The sequence below is a fragment of the Orbicella franksi genome, chromosome 8 (genome assembly GCF_964199315.1).
Source record: "Orbicella franksi chromosome 8, jaOrbFran1.1, whole genome shotgun sequence".
Classification (NCBI taxonomy): Eukaryota; Metazoa; Cnidaria; class Anthozoa; order Scleractinia; family Merulinidae; genus Orbicella; species Orbicella franksi.
In genome coordinates, this window is record NC_138152.1 from 28,523,517 (window position 1) to 28,539,311 (window position 15,795).

At 37.6% G+C, this 15,795-nt stretch overlaps 2 protein-coding genes across 5 annotated transcripts; both read right to left on the minus strand.

Annotated features, from left to right (window-relative positions):
* Window positions 1–1,102: 1,102 nt before the first annotated feature.
* Window positions 1,103–6,737, minus strand: LOC145496141 (schlafen-like protein 1). 2 transcript variants are annotated; one of them, XM_081475784.1, is made up of 7 exons: window positions 6,363–6,737; window positions 5,399–5,497; window positions 4,690–4,762; window positions 3,994–4,105; window positions 3,037–3,139; window positions 2,725–2,808; window positions 1,103–2,165 (listed from the first exon to the last, which is right to left on the minus strand). In XM_081475784.1, the coding sequence occupies exons 2-7, from the start codon at window positions 5,489–5,491 to the stop codon at window positions 2,076–2,078; spliced, it is 555 nt and encodes a 184-aa protein (XP_081331910.1). In that variant the 5' UTR covers window positions 5,492–5,497; window positions 6,363–6,737; the 3' UTR covers window positions 1,103–2,075. The 2 variants fall into 2 exon arrangements, with proteins under 2 accessions (XP_081331910.1, XP_081331911.1); XM_081475785.1 differs by having other exon boundaries at window positions 5,920–6,737.
* On the minus strand, window positions 6,730–15,748 carry LOC145496137 (elongation factor 1-delta-like). Of its 3 annotated transcripts, none has more exons than XM_081475778.1 (12): window positions 15,513–15,746; window positions 13,980–14,048; window positions 13,443–13,524; window positions 12,005–12,067; window positions 11,741–11,775; window positions 11,286–11,372; window positions 10,319–10,373; window positions 9,419–9,465; window positions 9,054–9,069; window positions 8,625–8,687; window positions 8,002–8,117; window positions 6,730–7,717 (listed from the first exon to the last, which is right to left on the minus strand). In XM_081475778.1, the coding sequence occupies exons 1-12, from the start codon at window positions 15,639–15,641 to the stop codon at window positions 7,679–7,681; spliced, it is 801 nt and encodes a 266-aa protein (XP_081331904.1). In that variant the 5' UTR covers window positions 15,642–15,746; the 3' UTR covers window positions 6,730–7,678. The 3 variants fall into 3 exon arrangements, with proteins under 3 accessions (XP_081331904.1, XP_081331903.1, XP_081331905.1); XM_081475777.1 differs by having other exon boundaries at window positions 11,286–11,381; window positions 15,513–15,745; XM_081475779.1 differs by lacking the exon at window positions 13,980–14,048 and having other exon boundaries at window positions 11,286–11,381; window positions 15,513–15,748.
* Window positions 15,749–15,795: the final 47 nt, after the last annotated feature.

The following is a 15,795-nucleotide window of genomic DNA, read 5'->3' on the forward strand; positions in this document are numbered from 1 at the left end:
ACTTCTTACACTCAAATCATGATCATGATCAGCTGGCTTCAATTTCTCCACATTTTTTTGCTGCATTTTTGCATTCTTATTCAATGAGGGTTCTTCATATGAAAACAAAAAGGACTAAAATTGTGAAGTGTAAAATCAGTGTTTTCGTTCAATGAAAACTTCTCATTGGGTTACCATTAAATGTGCACATAAAAAAATGGGATGTGGTCATGGTTTGGGTGCACATACTGTAAAGGCAAGTTTCCATCTGATCACTGCAATCACGACATTCACTGCAAAAAAACATTCAGCGATTGTTGTGATCACATGTAAACTACTCTCCAGAAATTGAAGCGACAATGATTGCCAAGATAGACTGTAGTTAGTAATGATCATGTGGAAACCGGTTTTTGCAGGATCTCTCAACTTTATCTGTAGCCATCACTACGATTGTATCAATCATGGCAATCATGTGCCAACCAGCATTAAGATGATCAGTTTTTATCCCTCACCCAAAAGATGAAGAGATTTAACCTGGAAAAGTCTACACTCTGATGACAAAGTATCTGACTTTTTGTTCCATGTGTACACAAATTTCAAAGCAAAACTGTCAACAACTAGCAGTGAGATTACATAGACTGCCAAGTCATCAATGTGAAATTTTCAGTGTTCAATCTTTAAAGTCTTTTGAGCTGCACAGAAGAAAAGGAAGGAGTTTGCTCCAATTCTGAGTTAATCTGCACAGCATACATCTAAGATCAATAATAGCGATTGTTATAATATTGTTACTGGCAATACATAATCAAATTTCGTTATAACCAGATTTCAGTTGAGTATTGTAAATCAAAGTAATTTCCACTTTGTCCAATCATTAAGGACAAAGACAATCCATTGAACCGATCAAAACTCCCAACCAAGTACATGTAGCTAACACAAAGTGCAGATGATTAAATTTAGTGTGAAAAAATCCCAATTGGTTTTGGTTTTACTTTTGATTGGATCACAAAGTGACACAGGTTGTTTTAAACCAAAGCAGATAGGATATACTTTTATACTCAAGTGAAAACTGCTCTAATTTCAGTGAACTCAATTTAAATCACTGAATGAAATTCACACCAATATTTTATGGTTTAATCGATTTAAACTTTAACAATGTTGTCATGTTAGTGAAGTATTAGTTATTTCCTTTGATACCAAGAGCTCCATTTTCAGGAAGCTAGATATATTTATTGCATTATTTATGACATTCAATTCAATAAACAAGATTTCACAAAAAATAGAATTTGAGGTTTTTAGTCAGTGTTCCTGTACTGGAACATCTTGTCCTGCTTTGCCTAAAGGGCAAGTGAATGACAGAATTCACTGGCCCCTGCACAGATCTCCCAAGCTCACGTCTCGAGAAAAGTCAAAAAATTAATCCACTGACATGTACGTATTTATTCATGAAAGCATCAAGCGTTGTGTGAGTCCAAAGTGGAAAGAGCACTGATGAGTCTGAACTGATGCAGTGATAGGTTACACAAAGAACTGTTGAGAATTTGAACACTATAGAAGGGAATTGTATGGGGAACAAAATATGGTCAATTTTCATCATTAGATATTCCAAAATAGTGGTTTTTGGTGATCTCTAACAATTAGTGCCATCACTGTTTTTATATAAATTTTTGCTTTAAGTTTATTTTTATTCCCTTCATAAGACATGACCTTGCAACTCCTGTGGTCCCAGTACAAAATCCACTAGCCCCATGCTGTCGAACAGGACTTTCTTCACAGGATGAGTGAAGCAACCGCAAAAAAGAACCATTATAAAATTAATGCACGTAATTGACAGACAAATGATCAAGATGTCTAAATTATTTTTGTGATCTTATTTGAAAAAGTTCAAAATTAGACACCACAACCATTACACTCCAATTAAATAGTTGATGCCTTTTCTCTGGGCATGTAGTGACATAATGTAACAAGAACAGGCAAAAAAATCGTTGACTGCATTACAGGGCTGTATGTCAAAACTTTCAGCTGCTGTTGCTGTGTAAAGCAGAACTCTTCTCATCAATGATGATTGTGTTATCCCAAACCACTGGCAGCCACAAAAATTACTCGCCCGGTTTTTCTCCCTTGCCTTGTTTTTGCTTTGTCTCATTTGTCAGTTTGGGTGAGAGAAGGTGGCACGTTGATGTGATTTCCTGTTTCAATAAAGATGGCCTTTGGTTAGTAAGCAATCACAATGACGTTATTTTGTTTTAATATATTGTACATGTGTATATATAGTTCCTATTTTATTCATGGGAATTTCCCTAGTATGGCACTACAGTGCTTTTGGTCACCTCCATTTCCTGTTTATATAATTTTTTAATTGGTATTTTTGTAAGTATGGAGTATACGTAATAAATCGAATGTCACTTCAGCCCTGTATTCCCAGAGAAGCAAAGAGGTTTCAAAACCCTTCATGAAAACTATCAGGTCACTTTGGTATATCAATCAGGGCCTGGTTGTTCAAAAGCCACTTTTTGCAAACCTGGGATTAAAAGTTTGCCGAAGTAGTAAATATTTCTTGTATAGAAAAATGAATGTCTTTCTACGCTTATGTTTTGGTTAGTTTGAGTTTATTCAAACTCAAATCTGAAGGACAAACAATATGAACAGAAAACCTCAGCAAAAAAGTTACAAAACTCAAATCAAAATTATTGCCAATCCTGGGTTTTGAACAACCTTGGTCAGAATACAATAATTCAACATTATTACCTCTCTATACTTTGCAATGACAAGGTCTTTGATTTCCTGAGGAATTAGAGGACCAAACAGTTGTCTTCTCCTGATAACATAGACCTGGAAACAATACGAGATTGCAGTCAAATGGTGCAAAACATTATTGGAAACTGTTGCCAGCTACCTTAAGAGGTAAAGTACAATATTATTCCTGTTGAAACTGATTGAAAATAAAGCAACTCAGTTAAAAATAGGCATGTTATTACTGCCAATATTTTGCAGTGACCACATAAAACACCCCACAAATTTTAAATCAATAACTTAAACTGTTTACTACAGATGAGTTACCTGTTCTGAAGAGTTCATAAATATTTCTCCGATTGGACCAGCACTGATTTTAATTTCTACAATGCATAGATGTTGAGAGTCTTCCAACTGTGTAACAACAAACCTGATTAGAAAAGAAGTTGATAAAACAAATTAAATTTATTTACATGTACATGTAATTGCTCAAGGATAGTAAACAAATGGCTGTCTTTTGTTAAGACCTGGAGTACATGTATGTGTTTGTAAAAAGGCATGTCCCCACAAAAAGCTTCAGCCAAACAATCATAACATTTCAAAACAACACATGGCAACATTGTTGGAACAGCATTTGGAAGCCCCGCCAAACGATTGCAACATTTTGCCACAACAAATGGTAATATTGTTGGGCACAACACGTTGCAAGCATTTAGCCACCCTGTTGTGACATATTGGGTGTTGCAAAATCGAACTAGTGCGCATGCCCTGGCGCAACATTGTTGCATGAACCTGGCCAAACAAGTACAACATCATGCATCAACCACAAATGTTGCTTGAAAAATTTGACCAGTTTCAAACTTAAGCTAATAACACCCAACATGTCGCAACATGCTGTGGCCTTCAATGTTGTCATATGATGCATTAAAATGTTGTGATCGTTTGGCTGGGGCTTCACAGTTCTCCAGACAATCACTCTTTCATGATCATCAAATTTATCTAGTCCAATATACACAACATATGGGGGCCATTAACTCATTAATTACATGCATTTTATATTTAATATAGAAATTCATGTAATTAATCACTAATTAAAGGTTAATTTATTAAATCAATAATTTTATTTTAAATAATAATTCTTAATTCATTATAATTATTATTTAATAACTAAGATATTGTAATTGATTTATTTTTTGAGTTTATTAAATAAATCAAATAAAATTGATTATTATAATAATTATTATTTATACCTTGTTTATTGCATGGAAGTGTTTAATTTATTACCTGCAGAGGCTTGGTGACACTGTTGGTCTAGTTGCCCTGACCTCCGTATCCAATTCTAACTTATACAGGTCTTCCTGTTGCCTGCCGTAAATATTGGAACCAATAATTTTTCCTAAAAATAAAAGCAGTCAGTGGTAATGTTATCTAATGTTACTTTACATAGTAACATTATTTGTTTAGTAGAGTGGTTTTCAATTGAGAGTCATAAAACCAAAACAGCAAACCAATTTCTTGCCAAAACCAAAGTAATTGTCTAATTACTTTCAACACTCAATTGAAAACCGCTCTATAAAGTAATGTAATACCATGATTGCTCCCCTGCTTTCTCAGTGCAGTAAATTTACCCAGGTATACACCCAGGTGGCCAGGAAAGGTACTGTGAGAGTAAAGTCCCTTGCCCAACAACAAAACAAAAAAGCCCTCACCAGGGGTCAAACCCTTGGTTGCTCAATTCAGACTTAAGCATGCCAAAGGACAAGCCAACACAACTCCCATCTGGTGGTTAATTATAGCAAGATCTTGAATATATTTTCCACATTGTCATCATTTTGAAAACGCTGAGTGCAAAGATTCACATGCCCAGCCCTCTCTGACAAATATATGAGCAATATGTATCTAATGAAAAGTCTGTCCATGAATATTTTAAAACTACACTAGGTGAGTGCATCTTTACAACACTGAAGCTTTAAAGCTCACCTGACGGCTCCACCCCAAACACTAGCATACCACCCTTGGTGTTTAAAAGAGCGTTCACATATTTTGACAGGACCTGGAATGATACGACATCGGTGTTAGAGTTTTTTGACAATAAAGTGACCTTTTTAAAAAAAAAAAATAGCCATGCCCACCCCATGGAAGGGCAGCCAAAATTCTGAAAGGGCTGGGGGTCTCAAAAGCCAAAAAATTTTAAAAGACAGTATGAAGCTAAAATGGAACTTCCAGAGGGGTTGGGGGGGATCAAATCCAAACACCTTCCATGGTGGGGTTTGGATATTTTCTGGAAAATGCATTGAATGGCTAATTACTCTCCACCATGTTGAATCCCCTAATCAAAATAATTATGATGGAATCTTAGACACATTGAATTAACAAGCTGGTAAAAACAACCTTAGTGTGAATACTCTCACCATTCATCTTTTTGTTTTTGTATATCATGCCATTTGAGTGTACCTAATTCCTTTAGTGGCATGAGGATGCCAGAAGGGGTTGAACCTTCTTCCAGGCATATTTCAGTGGTATAATTTCATTATTTCTGTGTAAACACAATCACTTCATCACTAGCAAGCCAAGAGATAAAAAAAAAATCGTGTGATAATATTATCCTGTAACATTTATATAAATCTTGAATATCACTCTTATCAATACCCAGCCCTGGGCAGACTTTTATTACATGGGCATGACTTACTTGCTTGAAAGATCCTGTAGGAAAGCCCAGTTTACCAAAGTAAAAATAAACTCGTCCATCATTTTTGCTTTTGTATTGGTCACCTCTGCGCATCTTTAACTACAAAAAAGAAACTTTTGTGTCAAATTGTATTCTCATTAAATATAGCCCACCCACCCACCCACCACCCCCCCCCCCCCACTTCATGGCTTCATCCCACCACCATGCCACCGGCTAACTTTAACCTTCCTTCCCCCCCCCCCCCCTTATTAGTGACACTAACAATGCACAGACTCCACCATTTCTATACACTAATGATGCACAACCCGTCTGAAGTTCTTATAAGGGAACTGTAGTCCACAGAAATACGCATTTTACAAAACAGCTCAGTTGATTCGTCGTTGTCATGTCAAGCTGATTCGATCTCGCAGCTTCCCTTCTCGCAAAACGCAATTTCAGCCGCGATTGCTTTCGAGTAGCTGTCGCAATATTATAAAATTAAGAACCTTATCGCCGTAGCCTCATTTCGAAAGCTTTTTTACCTGTTTGGGAACAACTCGCCTGAATATTCCAAATTCCAATAAACTGTACAACCTCGGCGCGATCTCTGCGCAGAAAGACTCCGAAAATTATGAATGAGGTCGCGAAAAAGCGCGAATATTTACTAGTTCCCAGTGCTCAGCGGATCGCACAGGATACCCAAGAATTTCGAGGACAGTTCAAAGTTCAATCCTATGCTGGACTAGTCTTCCCGTTTTCAGTACGAGAGGAAATAATAAACGTTTAACCCCCTTATCTGTTCCGTTTATATACTAACCTGGAAAAATTAAACCCTAAAGGGCATTAAAGACCAGCCAGCGAACCATTCCAAATCAAAATATACACTGAATGCTTGAACTCAGTTCATCGACAAAGGCTTCCCTTGATTAAAAGACCAGCTGGCCCTTATGCAAACCCAATTTACAATACAACCATGACCACATACCCTCCACAAGGTCCTCAAGTGTCTCAAAACACCAAACACCTGCGTGAACTCACGCAACTTTCTCAGTTGGCAGAGTTGGCTTGTTACTGCCTCGTCTCCAAACACAAACGAAAAACCGACGCAACCTGCAATCAGACAGATTTATTTTTTAAGGGGGAGGCGCCCAACAACAAACGTCCGATATCATGTATCAGTCAGTGCCAGTTCTTACATAACACATTATCTCCTGTTTTTTTTTTTTTTTTTTTTTTTTTGGTCCAATACCCTAACAGTTAGCACAAAAGCTCCCGCTGTGTGCCAAAACCGCTTTCTTAACCACTAAAAGGTACTACGAGCACCCCCGTCGTGTTTATACAGGAGTCCCCCCCCCCCCCAATTGGGGTATCAGTCCGCAGAGGGTCACAGGGAAAAACTTGATAAATTAAACGCAATGCAATTCAGTACCTTTAACGGTGATTCTCAGAAGAAGAAAAAAAATTCCTTATCACTTCAGGGCCTTGACGACTATGTTTAAAGGACGACTAAAAATCGGGGTTGGTTTACAGTCTTAATAACATCATAGTTTTTCACAGTAATTCCAGAGTTCTGGGCGTTAATTGTATTTTAACCACTTTGAAGCCTCAGAAATCTGTATGATTACAACACCAGATTTTAATTAAATTGACTCTAAAGGGGTATTTTAAGGTCTTAGATCTTGTTTTTAAATTCAAGGGACTTTCAAGGATTTCTCAGGTATATAGAGCATGTAACGTCGACCGTCTTCATATCAGCCTCGATACGCAGACATTCTTTGGCCGCGCCGCGCCGCGCCCCAAAATGGGAAGCGGTACGCAACAAGCCAAAAGAATGTCTGAGCAGGAGAACATAGTATCTTCGTATTCGGTGTCCGTCTTCCCATCATGTCGACCGTACCCGACGTTGGCGCTTTAGCCGAAAGAGGTTAATTTCTTTCTTAGACCAAAAAGAAGAATTTTTTTCAATTCGGTTAAGGGGAGTGGATGGTCAAAAAATAGCACAAGAAAGAGCATGGAGACTAGACTTTTCCAGACGTTCAGCGAAACTTGGGGCCCAGTGCGAAAAAATGGCTCACAAAAAAATAAGGTAGAAGCGCGGCGCGGGAAGTCATCCTCCCCTAGCACAAGTCTCTCTCCCCTTTATTTTGCTCCGCCTTTTTTTGCGCCACACCTTAACTAATATTGAACGCCTGGGATCGACTACATGGAGACAGAGCTGTCTATTACTCAGTGATTACTGAACAAAACATGAAAGAGTTCTAAGATGACATTTATTTGACTACTATTTTGAACAGCAATGATTTAGAGTTTGTTGAAAGCTGCAACATCTACACTTTGGACCTGAAAGGAAAAATGAGAGAAGAGAATTTAGCAACAATTTCACTAAGTTAAAACAAGAGAGAAAATCGTTAGACACGTTACACTATTGTTGTAAACCATTTTAAAATTAAACTGTAATATTGCTCCTTTGTGGCATCATTGTGATAAACAGTTAATTAATCCTCATTCCACAAAGGTTATTAAAAGCTAAATATTTAGGAACTGAAAGCAATTCTGTTTACAAATGGTATGTGTTTAGAGGGAATAGACCACAAAAAAGCCTTTTTACAGCAATATTTACTTACAAAGTCCTCAAATTCTGTGATTTTTTCTTCCAGAAAATCCGTACCGACTTTATCATCTTCTACTACACAGGAAATTTGAAGTTTCTGCACACCATATGCAACAGGAATGAACTTGCCTGTCAATAAAATGCAATAACACTTTCTTAACAATAATCACAAGCTGCATGCAGCCTTTTACAGTGCGACTAATGAAAATGACCACAACTTTGTTGCCTTCGTAATGTACTGCTTTATTACAAGGATAATTTGATGGAAAACAATTAACTTTCATGATTTTTATTGGGTAAATTAATTTTATTTTGTGGAAAATTTTGTCAGGCGACCTTGGTTGAAGTGGTCCCATTGTGAAGACTACAATATATTTATATTTATTCTCTTAAGAATTGCATGACTTATGGTTACAAACGAGAGTTAATAAGTTGGTGCTGCATTAAATGAAAATTATGCAAAATTATGAAAATGCCAACCTGAAATGATTATTTTTTATGACCACAAACAGCAATGACCTCTGTTACACCAGGTTAAACTCTAGAGCTCATTTGATTCTGAGATACCGAGATACTCAGTCTGTATTTTGGAGAGTTTACAGCTTGATCTGAGAGAGCTGGTTGATATGTACTTACTAGCTTTCCATTCAAGTCCATCACACTCGATGGAACGAACGGCCGCTTCCAGGGCTTTTAAATCTACAAAATATTGGGAGACAAACAAGAAGTACCGTCAAAGATGCAAACAGTATTTGCATGTAGCTGTCAGTCCGACAAACAGAAGAATAACATTGAATGGTACTAAACCAGGTTACTTTTCAAGTCATCTTGTACTATAAACTTAGGTTTCCAGCACATGCAATTAATATTTCAAGTGCAAATTTTCTCAAGAAGGAAGTGATGTCCAGCCTTGGAATTGCTGCTAAATTGAAATTGTCTGCTGCTGCAAATAAGTGGCTGGCTTTCACGAAGTACCCTCTCTTGAGCCGCGAAAACTAATAAGCAGTGCCTGCACACTAAATCATACTTTTACAGTATTTATCGATTGATGTTACAGTACAGTACCTGTTTCATCATCCCACTGAGCAATGAGTTGTCAAAGAGAAAGAAAAACAAAACAAAAAAAGAAACATTAACACAAACACAGGATTTATGACAATCTGGAATGCTCCTAGTACTAAGAACTTAAATAAAACAGGCCCACTTAGGTTTGATATCATGTACATTGTAATTATTTCTAATATCCACAGAACCATAGACAAAAAAGTTCTTATTAAATGGTCACCCACACAGCTGTTATATTGGGTCGTTACACAATACTCCTGTACAAGAAAAACATAGCGTGACAACCCAAATGATGGTTGTATTAGGACATTAATACAACAGTAAAAGGTGTCTTTAGTTTATAGACTAATGGAAATCTACTTTACCGGTTTAACATCTAGAATGATGTTTGACTTGGCTATTAGCGCTGGTTCTAAACAAAAAGAAAGAAAGAAAGAAAGAAAGAAAGACAGTTACGAGCAGAAAATCGGATGATGAAAATTACCTACATATACCAGGTCAGAAACGTTCATAATTTGCCCTTCACAATCACTGAAATTAGCTGCACATAATTTCCAATGTTTAAACATGCCTAAAGGGAACATTATTACTCATAAAATAACTGAGTGACCACATGTACTCTCACTGGTCGATAGCTGTGTTTAGATGAGAGTGTGTAAACACGGTTGTGACGTTTTAGATTCGCACGTATTTTTGAGAATTATTTTTTTATAAAAACAATAGAACAATTTTTCCATGTTTACATAGCCTCAGGGGGGTTGGGAGATTCTTGAAAGTTATGCAAACCCAAGACTACATCTCAGGTTTGCATTACTGTCTCAAATTCTCCCAACCCTCCTCATGTTTAGATGAGGCTATGTAAACTCAGGAAAATTGCACTATTGCTTAAATATATTACATCACCGTGTAACAAACAGTGGAATCTGGATTTTGCAAGCCTCCAAAGGAAACAAGAATTGAAGAATTGGGTTGTTCAAGGAATGGGGGTAAACTTAATACTCTATCTGTTTAGCTGAGGGGAGGGGACAACATTTGTCCAAATTATCAGGAGTTATGTAAAATTAAGGGTTCCAGAAATTGGGATTCCACTTAACTACTCTTCAAAAGTCTTCAAAAAGCTGGATGGTCACTTCCAAATAATCTTGCTTCAGGAAAGGGATTCTATAGCCTTGTTGAGGAACCTAGAGAGTTAAAATCCATCTAATTGGGAGAACGAGTATATTTTCCATGATTTATATTTTTATGCATGCATTACTTTTTCTTACTTTTTGCTTTCTTAGCTGCATATGCTGCCAACCTGGCCTTCTTGGCTTCATTTTCCTATGAAAATACAATGCACTTAATTTAACATAAAAGGTAACAAAGTTGGTGAAAGAGAGTTTGTTTAACGTTTCCTTCAGCTTTCAACACCTAGTATTGGTCGTGTAATGAAATGAGCTGACAGTCATAACACGATTTTGAACTGAAAAACTGCTTTGCTAAATGCAGGTCAAGGAATGATCCCAATTTTCTTATTTTTCCATTAAGCCTTCACAGCTTGTGAGATTCAAGCAACATGCAGGTACATGTATTGTACCAATCCCAATTGGTAATGATTGCTCTTAATCAGCCTTTCACGCATGTCAATACTCACCACTTGTTCAAATTGTGAAAGTTAAGATTCAAGTGGTTCTAGTGGCACAACTGGTCCAAGTCGAACAACTGGAAAGTATATGACAACCCTCTAATGTCAAAGCAGTATCTCAGAGACATTCTCATTGCCTGTCCATCTCCCAGAGGGGGAGGGGGGCACTCTACAATGTCCTATACAGTGAGGCTCTGCCCTGAGGTCCAACCCCCTACCCTTTTGTATACTATTATGACAGAAAAGGTAGTGGCCCTTTTGTATGCCATTATGGAAAAAAAGTACCTCTTTCACATACGTTCATAACTGGCCCGTATTATGAATAAATCACCAAAAAAGGAAGTCTTCTTGTCATTTTCATGTAGTGCCTAGTGCCTGATATAGCCATAAGGTGCGTCCATTTGAAATATTTTAATTAAAGGCCCTTTAAAATAATTAAATGACAGATTTTCAAACCCTTTCATACATGTATACCTCAACTTGTGAAGAGCATACCCTTTTATAAATCTAAAGCCTGAAGAAGGTACCCCTTTCGAGCAGAGCCTCTCATGTAGGCCACTGTAGGGAGTACCCCAACCCCTAGGGTCTATCTAACAGTATTTTCTTACTTCTTCCTCATCATCATCATCATCATCATCATCGGAGCCAAACAAGTCAAAGTCGTCATCATCATCTTCCTTGGCTTTTGTTTCTTTCTGTGGTGGCTAAGGTGTATGAAATGACCACATAATTAGATTTTAACAACTGCATTGTACAGAGCGAGTGGAAGATGGCTGTCTGGGATGACCGAGACCTCTGATACTTTGATTACCCGCAACCCAGGCACAAACCTCCACACAAGGTCAGTCAAGTGCCGGTCAGACTCAATTAACTGTTGAGAAGGTGATGGGGTGCAGAAAAACCCTAACGAAGGAGTCAAAACTCCACAAAACATTTGCTACACCACACTCAAGCAGGTTACTATGATACTCTGAGTCTGCACTTATAAATATTTTAAATATGTACTTGATCTCTAATCTGTAAATATTGGTAGTAATAATAATGCTACATTCTGCAGACTTACTGCTGAAGATTGAGCTGTTGGCTGTGCTTTATTGCCTGAAAGAAAAATTGTCATCATGTCAAAAAAACAAATCTGACAATCATAATGACAAGATGCTAGTGCTCAAAACATTATAAAACAATACTGTTTTTCATATCCATAGCAATTCATCAACATTCACTTCATTTCCCAAAAAACAGTGTCTTGCCTGCAGTTACTAATAATTAGTTTATTTTTAATGGTGCAGGTAGATGTAGTGTAAATTACTGGTGGAAGCTCTCTCACCTTTTTCAAGTTGATCAACACGCAGGGTGAGTTTTTGAAGAGCTGCCTGCAATTCTTCAGTGACTGAAAAACATTGCGATTAAGATTAAAACAAGTCAGGTTAAAAATAAACTGCCATCAAAGTACAATCTAAATTGGATATAAAATACTACTGTTAAGTATTTTTGTGAGATTATCTGATAATCACAGCAAGTTATCACTCAGCAGTGGAAACAAGTCACTGGAAACTCAAGACCAGTACCATCATTGGGCTGTGCTGAGCAGAGGTGCTGAACGCACACTGATCTAAATGGTACACTAGCACTGAACTCCTATCATCTAGTCATCAAAGTTTGAGCCCTGCTAGGCTCACTGCATGGCCCGGCCATAGCTAGTGATAGGCAAACCAAGGCACTTGCCTCATCCATTTTTTCATTTTCGCCCCTAAATATCATGGATAGACATGTAAAAACAAATGATATAATCTCCCAACGTTTCGGCGACCTCATGACGCCATTATCAAGGGTACAAATGAGAATTAAATTAACAAGTGCGAGTTCAAGAGTTATAACTAATTTACATAGCGGATCGGAGGTGGCTACACAAATACTTTAGCACAGATAGAATCCGTTTGCACGTTCAAACTCGGTGTTAATTGTTTGATGTAAAGCATCTCGTTGACAAGACAATCGAATTTGTTCATGCATTTCTTGAGAACTTTGAAACAGCTGAGGAGGTCCTCAGGGACAGCACCCGTGTGGTTGTTGTCAAAGTGCTTGCATACTGAAGATGACGTGCTTTTATGGCCGACCACGCAGGCGCTGTCCCTGAGGACCTCCTCAGCTGTTTCAAAGTTCTCAAGAAACGCATGAACAAATTCAATTGTCTTGTCAATGAGATGCTTTACATCAAACAATTAACACTGAGTTTGAATGTGCAAACGGATTCTATCCGTGCTAAAGTATTTGTGTAGCCACCTCCGCTATGTAAATTGGTTATAACTCTTGAACTCGCACTTGTTAATTTAATTCTCATTTGTACCCTTGATAATGGCGTCATGAGGTCACCAAAACGTCGGGAGATTATATCGTTTGTTTTTACTTGTCTACATATTACTAAATCATTGTTAATACAAATACCATGGAAGAGAATTTAATTTGGACATTGCCTCAGTCATAATTTTTTTCAGACTACAGCCCTGTTCTTCAGCAATGCACTGTACTCTTACAGTGCCTCTCTTCACCCAGGTGTATAAATGGGTGTGAGCAAACTTAATGCTCAACCAAGAGTAGAAACATTACAGTTCTTGTCACCCATTGCTATGACCGTAACCAGAATAAGTGGTGCGGGCATGGGACACCTACACCACACCTGTGGGTCCAATGTTTGCCCTTCTGGTCAGAGTTAACAAAACAAACCTAGCCTTACTAAGCAGATGTTTCTTTGTGCACTGAAGTACCTTTTTTGAGTTGTCTGTTTTCCTCCTCTAATGAAGCAATGCGTGTATCTCCTCCAGCTACAGCTGGTGTGGAAGAAGGAGCCTACATAAAAAACAAAATGCATGCATGGAATTAAAAATAAATGACTGAGCATTAAATAGTAAGTGTAATAATGAGGTGGTCTCGTGAATTTAAGAGGTCCTCATTACTTAAACAAAGTTTTCTTTATCTGTACTAATAATTTGCTATTTCATAGGCATCTGAAATTTGATAAATATACTAAGAAGACTAAAGTGACTGTTTCTCAACTCGTCTCTTGATGCAAAAACATTGGTCAAAACAGACCCAAAAATTATTTTAAAAAGGTATGATCTATAGTTTCTTCATTCATTCAACCCATTCTATATGAAACATAACACACATAATCCTGTTTGTGCCTAAGTTGCACATAAGGCCTTCCGTGTTCTAATATGAAAGGACTGCACTAAATGGTGAGGTCATCAGGGGTTACACTGAACTTATTAGATGAAAGTTGGGGCAAGCTAAGTCTAGCTTACCGTGCTAAGAGTCTGTTGAATTTTTTTACGGGCTTTTGCTATCTCTTGAACCGGAGAAAAGCTTGAAGCCTGAGAGAGAAAAGAATGCATTTTGAAAAGGAATGAGGGACAGACATGAAAAATCAGAGGGAGTTATGTATAGTACTGGAAAGAACTGATGTCTGAGATTATTAAAGATTAAGAAAAGTCACACAGCGAATGGGTTGAGAATGTACAAATCTATGAAAAAATTTTATTGCTGGTAATTTGCGAAGACAAATAAAAAGTAAAGGAATGAAAACAGCAAACAACAGTAGTATGATAGTCAAGTTATCTTACAATAACCATGATACAACACCAAAATACTCAATAAAGCGGACAGTTAAGTGACAACAGTTACAATGCAAAACAGATCTGTTCATATATGTATACATCTGCACTCTTAATTGTTCAAGATGATATGGAGTTGCACTCAACATCCTCAAGAATTATTGAAGATTTATTGGGGATTTAGGGATTTAGTATTTAGAGTTAAGCAGCATTTCAGTAGTTTATGGTTAGGTTAGTATCTTAGGGTAAGCTTAGGGTTAGGTAGAGTAGACTTTGATTGTGAGAAGCAGGGATGGTGCAGGGGTGAGAGTGTTCACTTCCCCCCATTGTGGCCTGGGTTCGATTCTAGCCTGGTGCCATATGTGGGTTGAGTTTGTTGTTGGTTCTTGCCTTGCTCCAAGGGTTTTTCCCTGGGTTCTCTGGTTTTCCTCCCTCCACAAAAACCAACAATTCCAAATTCCAGTTCAACCAGGATAGAGAACCAGTACAAAAACCGGTTAAGGCTGATGTGGATTCCTTTACAAATATTGTAATTTGGTCAGGTCAGGGTTAGTTTTCAGGTTAGGGTTAGTAATCAAATATTGTAAGGCTTGTTCCTCGTGACGTAGTGCCTCCCCAAGCATGAGGGACATTGCACAGCAAAACAGCAAAATAAAATATGAAACAGATAGATATCAATGCAATTCTGAGGACTATTCCATTTTAGACATAATTTTTTACATCCCAATCCTTGTTGACAAGGATGGGCTCTACAACAGTCATTCCTGAGAAGATTACTACATCAGTATTGCTTGATGTTTGGAACATTTTTAAGAAGATTTTTTTTCTTGAGGGGGAAGTGGGGGGAGGTCTTGAGGGGTATTGAGACTTAATCAGCATTTTGATGTCTTTAGGGATAAATTTTGACTTACCTTTTCTACAGGGGAAGTGAAGAGGAGGTGAGAGGGGGGTAGACATAAAATGGATTGGCCCCGCTGAATTCAATCACTGAAACCAAAATATATTCCCCGGATAAATTCCTTTGCGCTCAGATTCCTTGCTGAATTTCTTTTCTTCAAACATATTGTTACGCTTTATTTCAATATGAGCTAATTACTTACTGTCATGCTAAATCGTGTTTTATGGGTTGTAACTATGTTAAACGCCTATTGGACTGATTAATGTATTTTCCTCGTTTAGATCAATTCATTGTGTACATGGACGGAAATAAAAAAAAAATCGCACCTTTACTGAATTCGCTCCATGTGCCGGCTGAGCGATCGTTCCCGCGAGAAATCTTTGATAATGTGCCTCGGCTTGTTCATATTTCGGCCTGTCGACCCAGATGGATTCGTGAAGCATAGCTGAACTCATGACGGTCTTGAAATGAGCGATCAATTAATTCAGTTTTCAGCGAAACTTGTCCAATTCCGAGAAAGATGGAAAAAGGAACTTGCAAAGGTGCGGGTTTTATTCTTGTACCCAGTTTGCAAATATATCAAAAGATGTGATTGGTTCAATGGTAGAA

Excerpts from the sequence above, each read along its gene's own strand:
- LOC145496137 (XM_081475777.1), bottom strand. The coding sequence starts at position 15,641 with ATGAGTTCAGCTATGCTTCACGAATCCATCTGGGTCGACAGGCCGAAA. Across the intron at positions 11,382-11,740 it reads CAACAGCTCAATCTTCAGCA|CCACCACAGAAAGAAACAAA; the intron begins GTAAGTCTGCAG and ends CATACACCTTAG. Across the intron at positions 10,374-11,285 it reads ATGATGATGATGAGGAAGAA|GAAAATGAAGCCAAGAAGGC; the intron begins GTAAGAAAATAC and ends GTATTTTCATAG.
- LOC145496141 (XM_081475784.1), bottom strand. The coding sequence starts at position 5,491 with ATGCGCAGAGGTGACCAATACAAAAGCAAAAATGATGGACGAGTTTAT. Across the intron at positions 4,763-5,398 it reads CTACAGGATCTTTCAAGCAA|GTCCTGTCAAAATATGTGAA; the intron begins GTAAGTCATGCC and ends GTATCATTCCAG. Across the intron at positions 4,106-4,689 it reads GTTTGGGGTGGAGCCGTCAG|GAAAAATTATTGGTTCCAAT; the intron begins GTGAGCTTTAAA and ends TTTTATTTTTAG.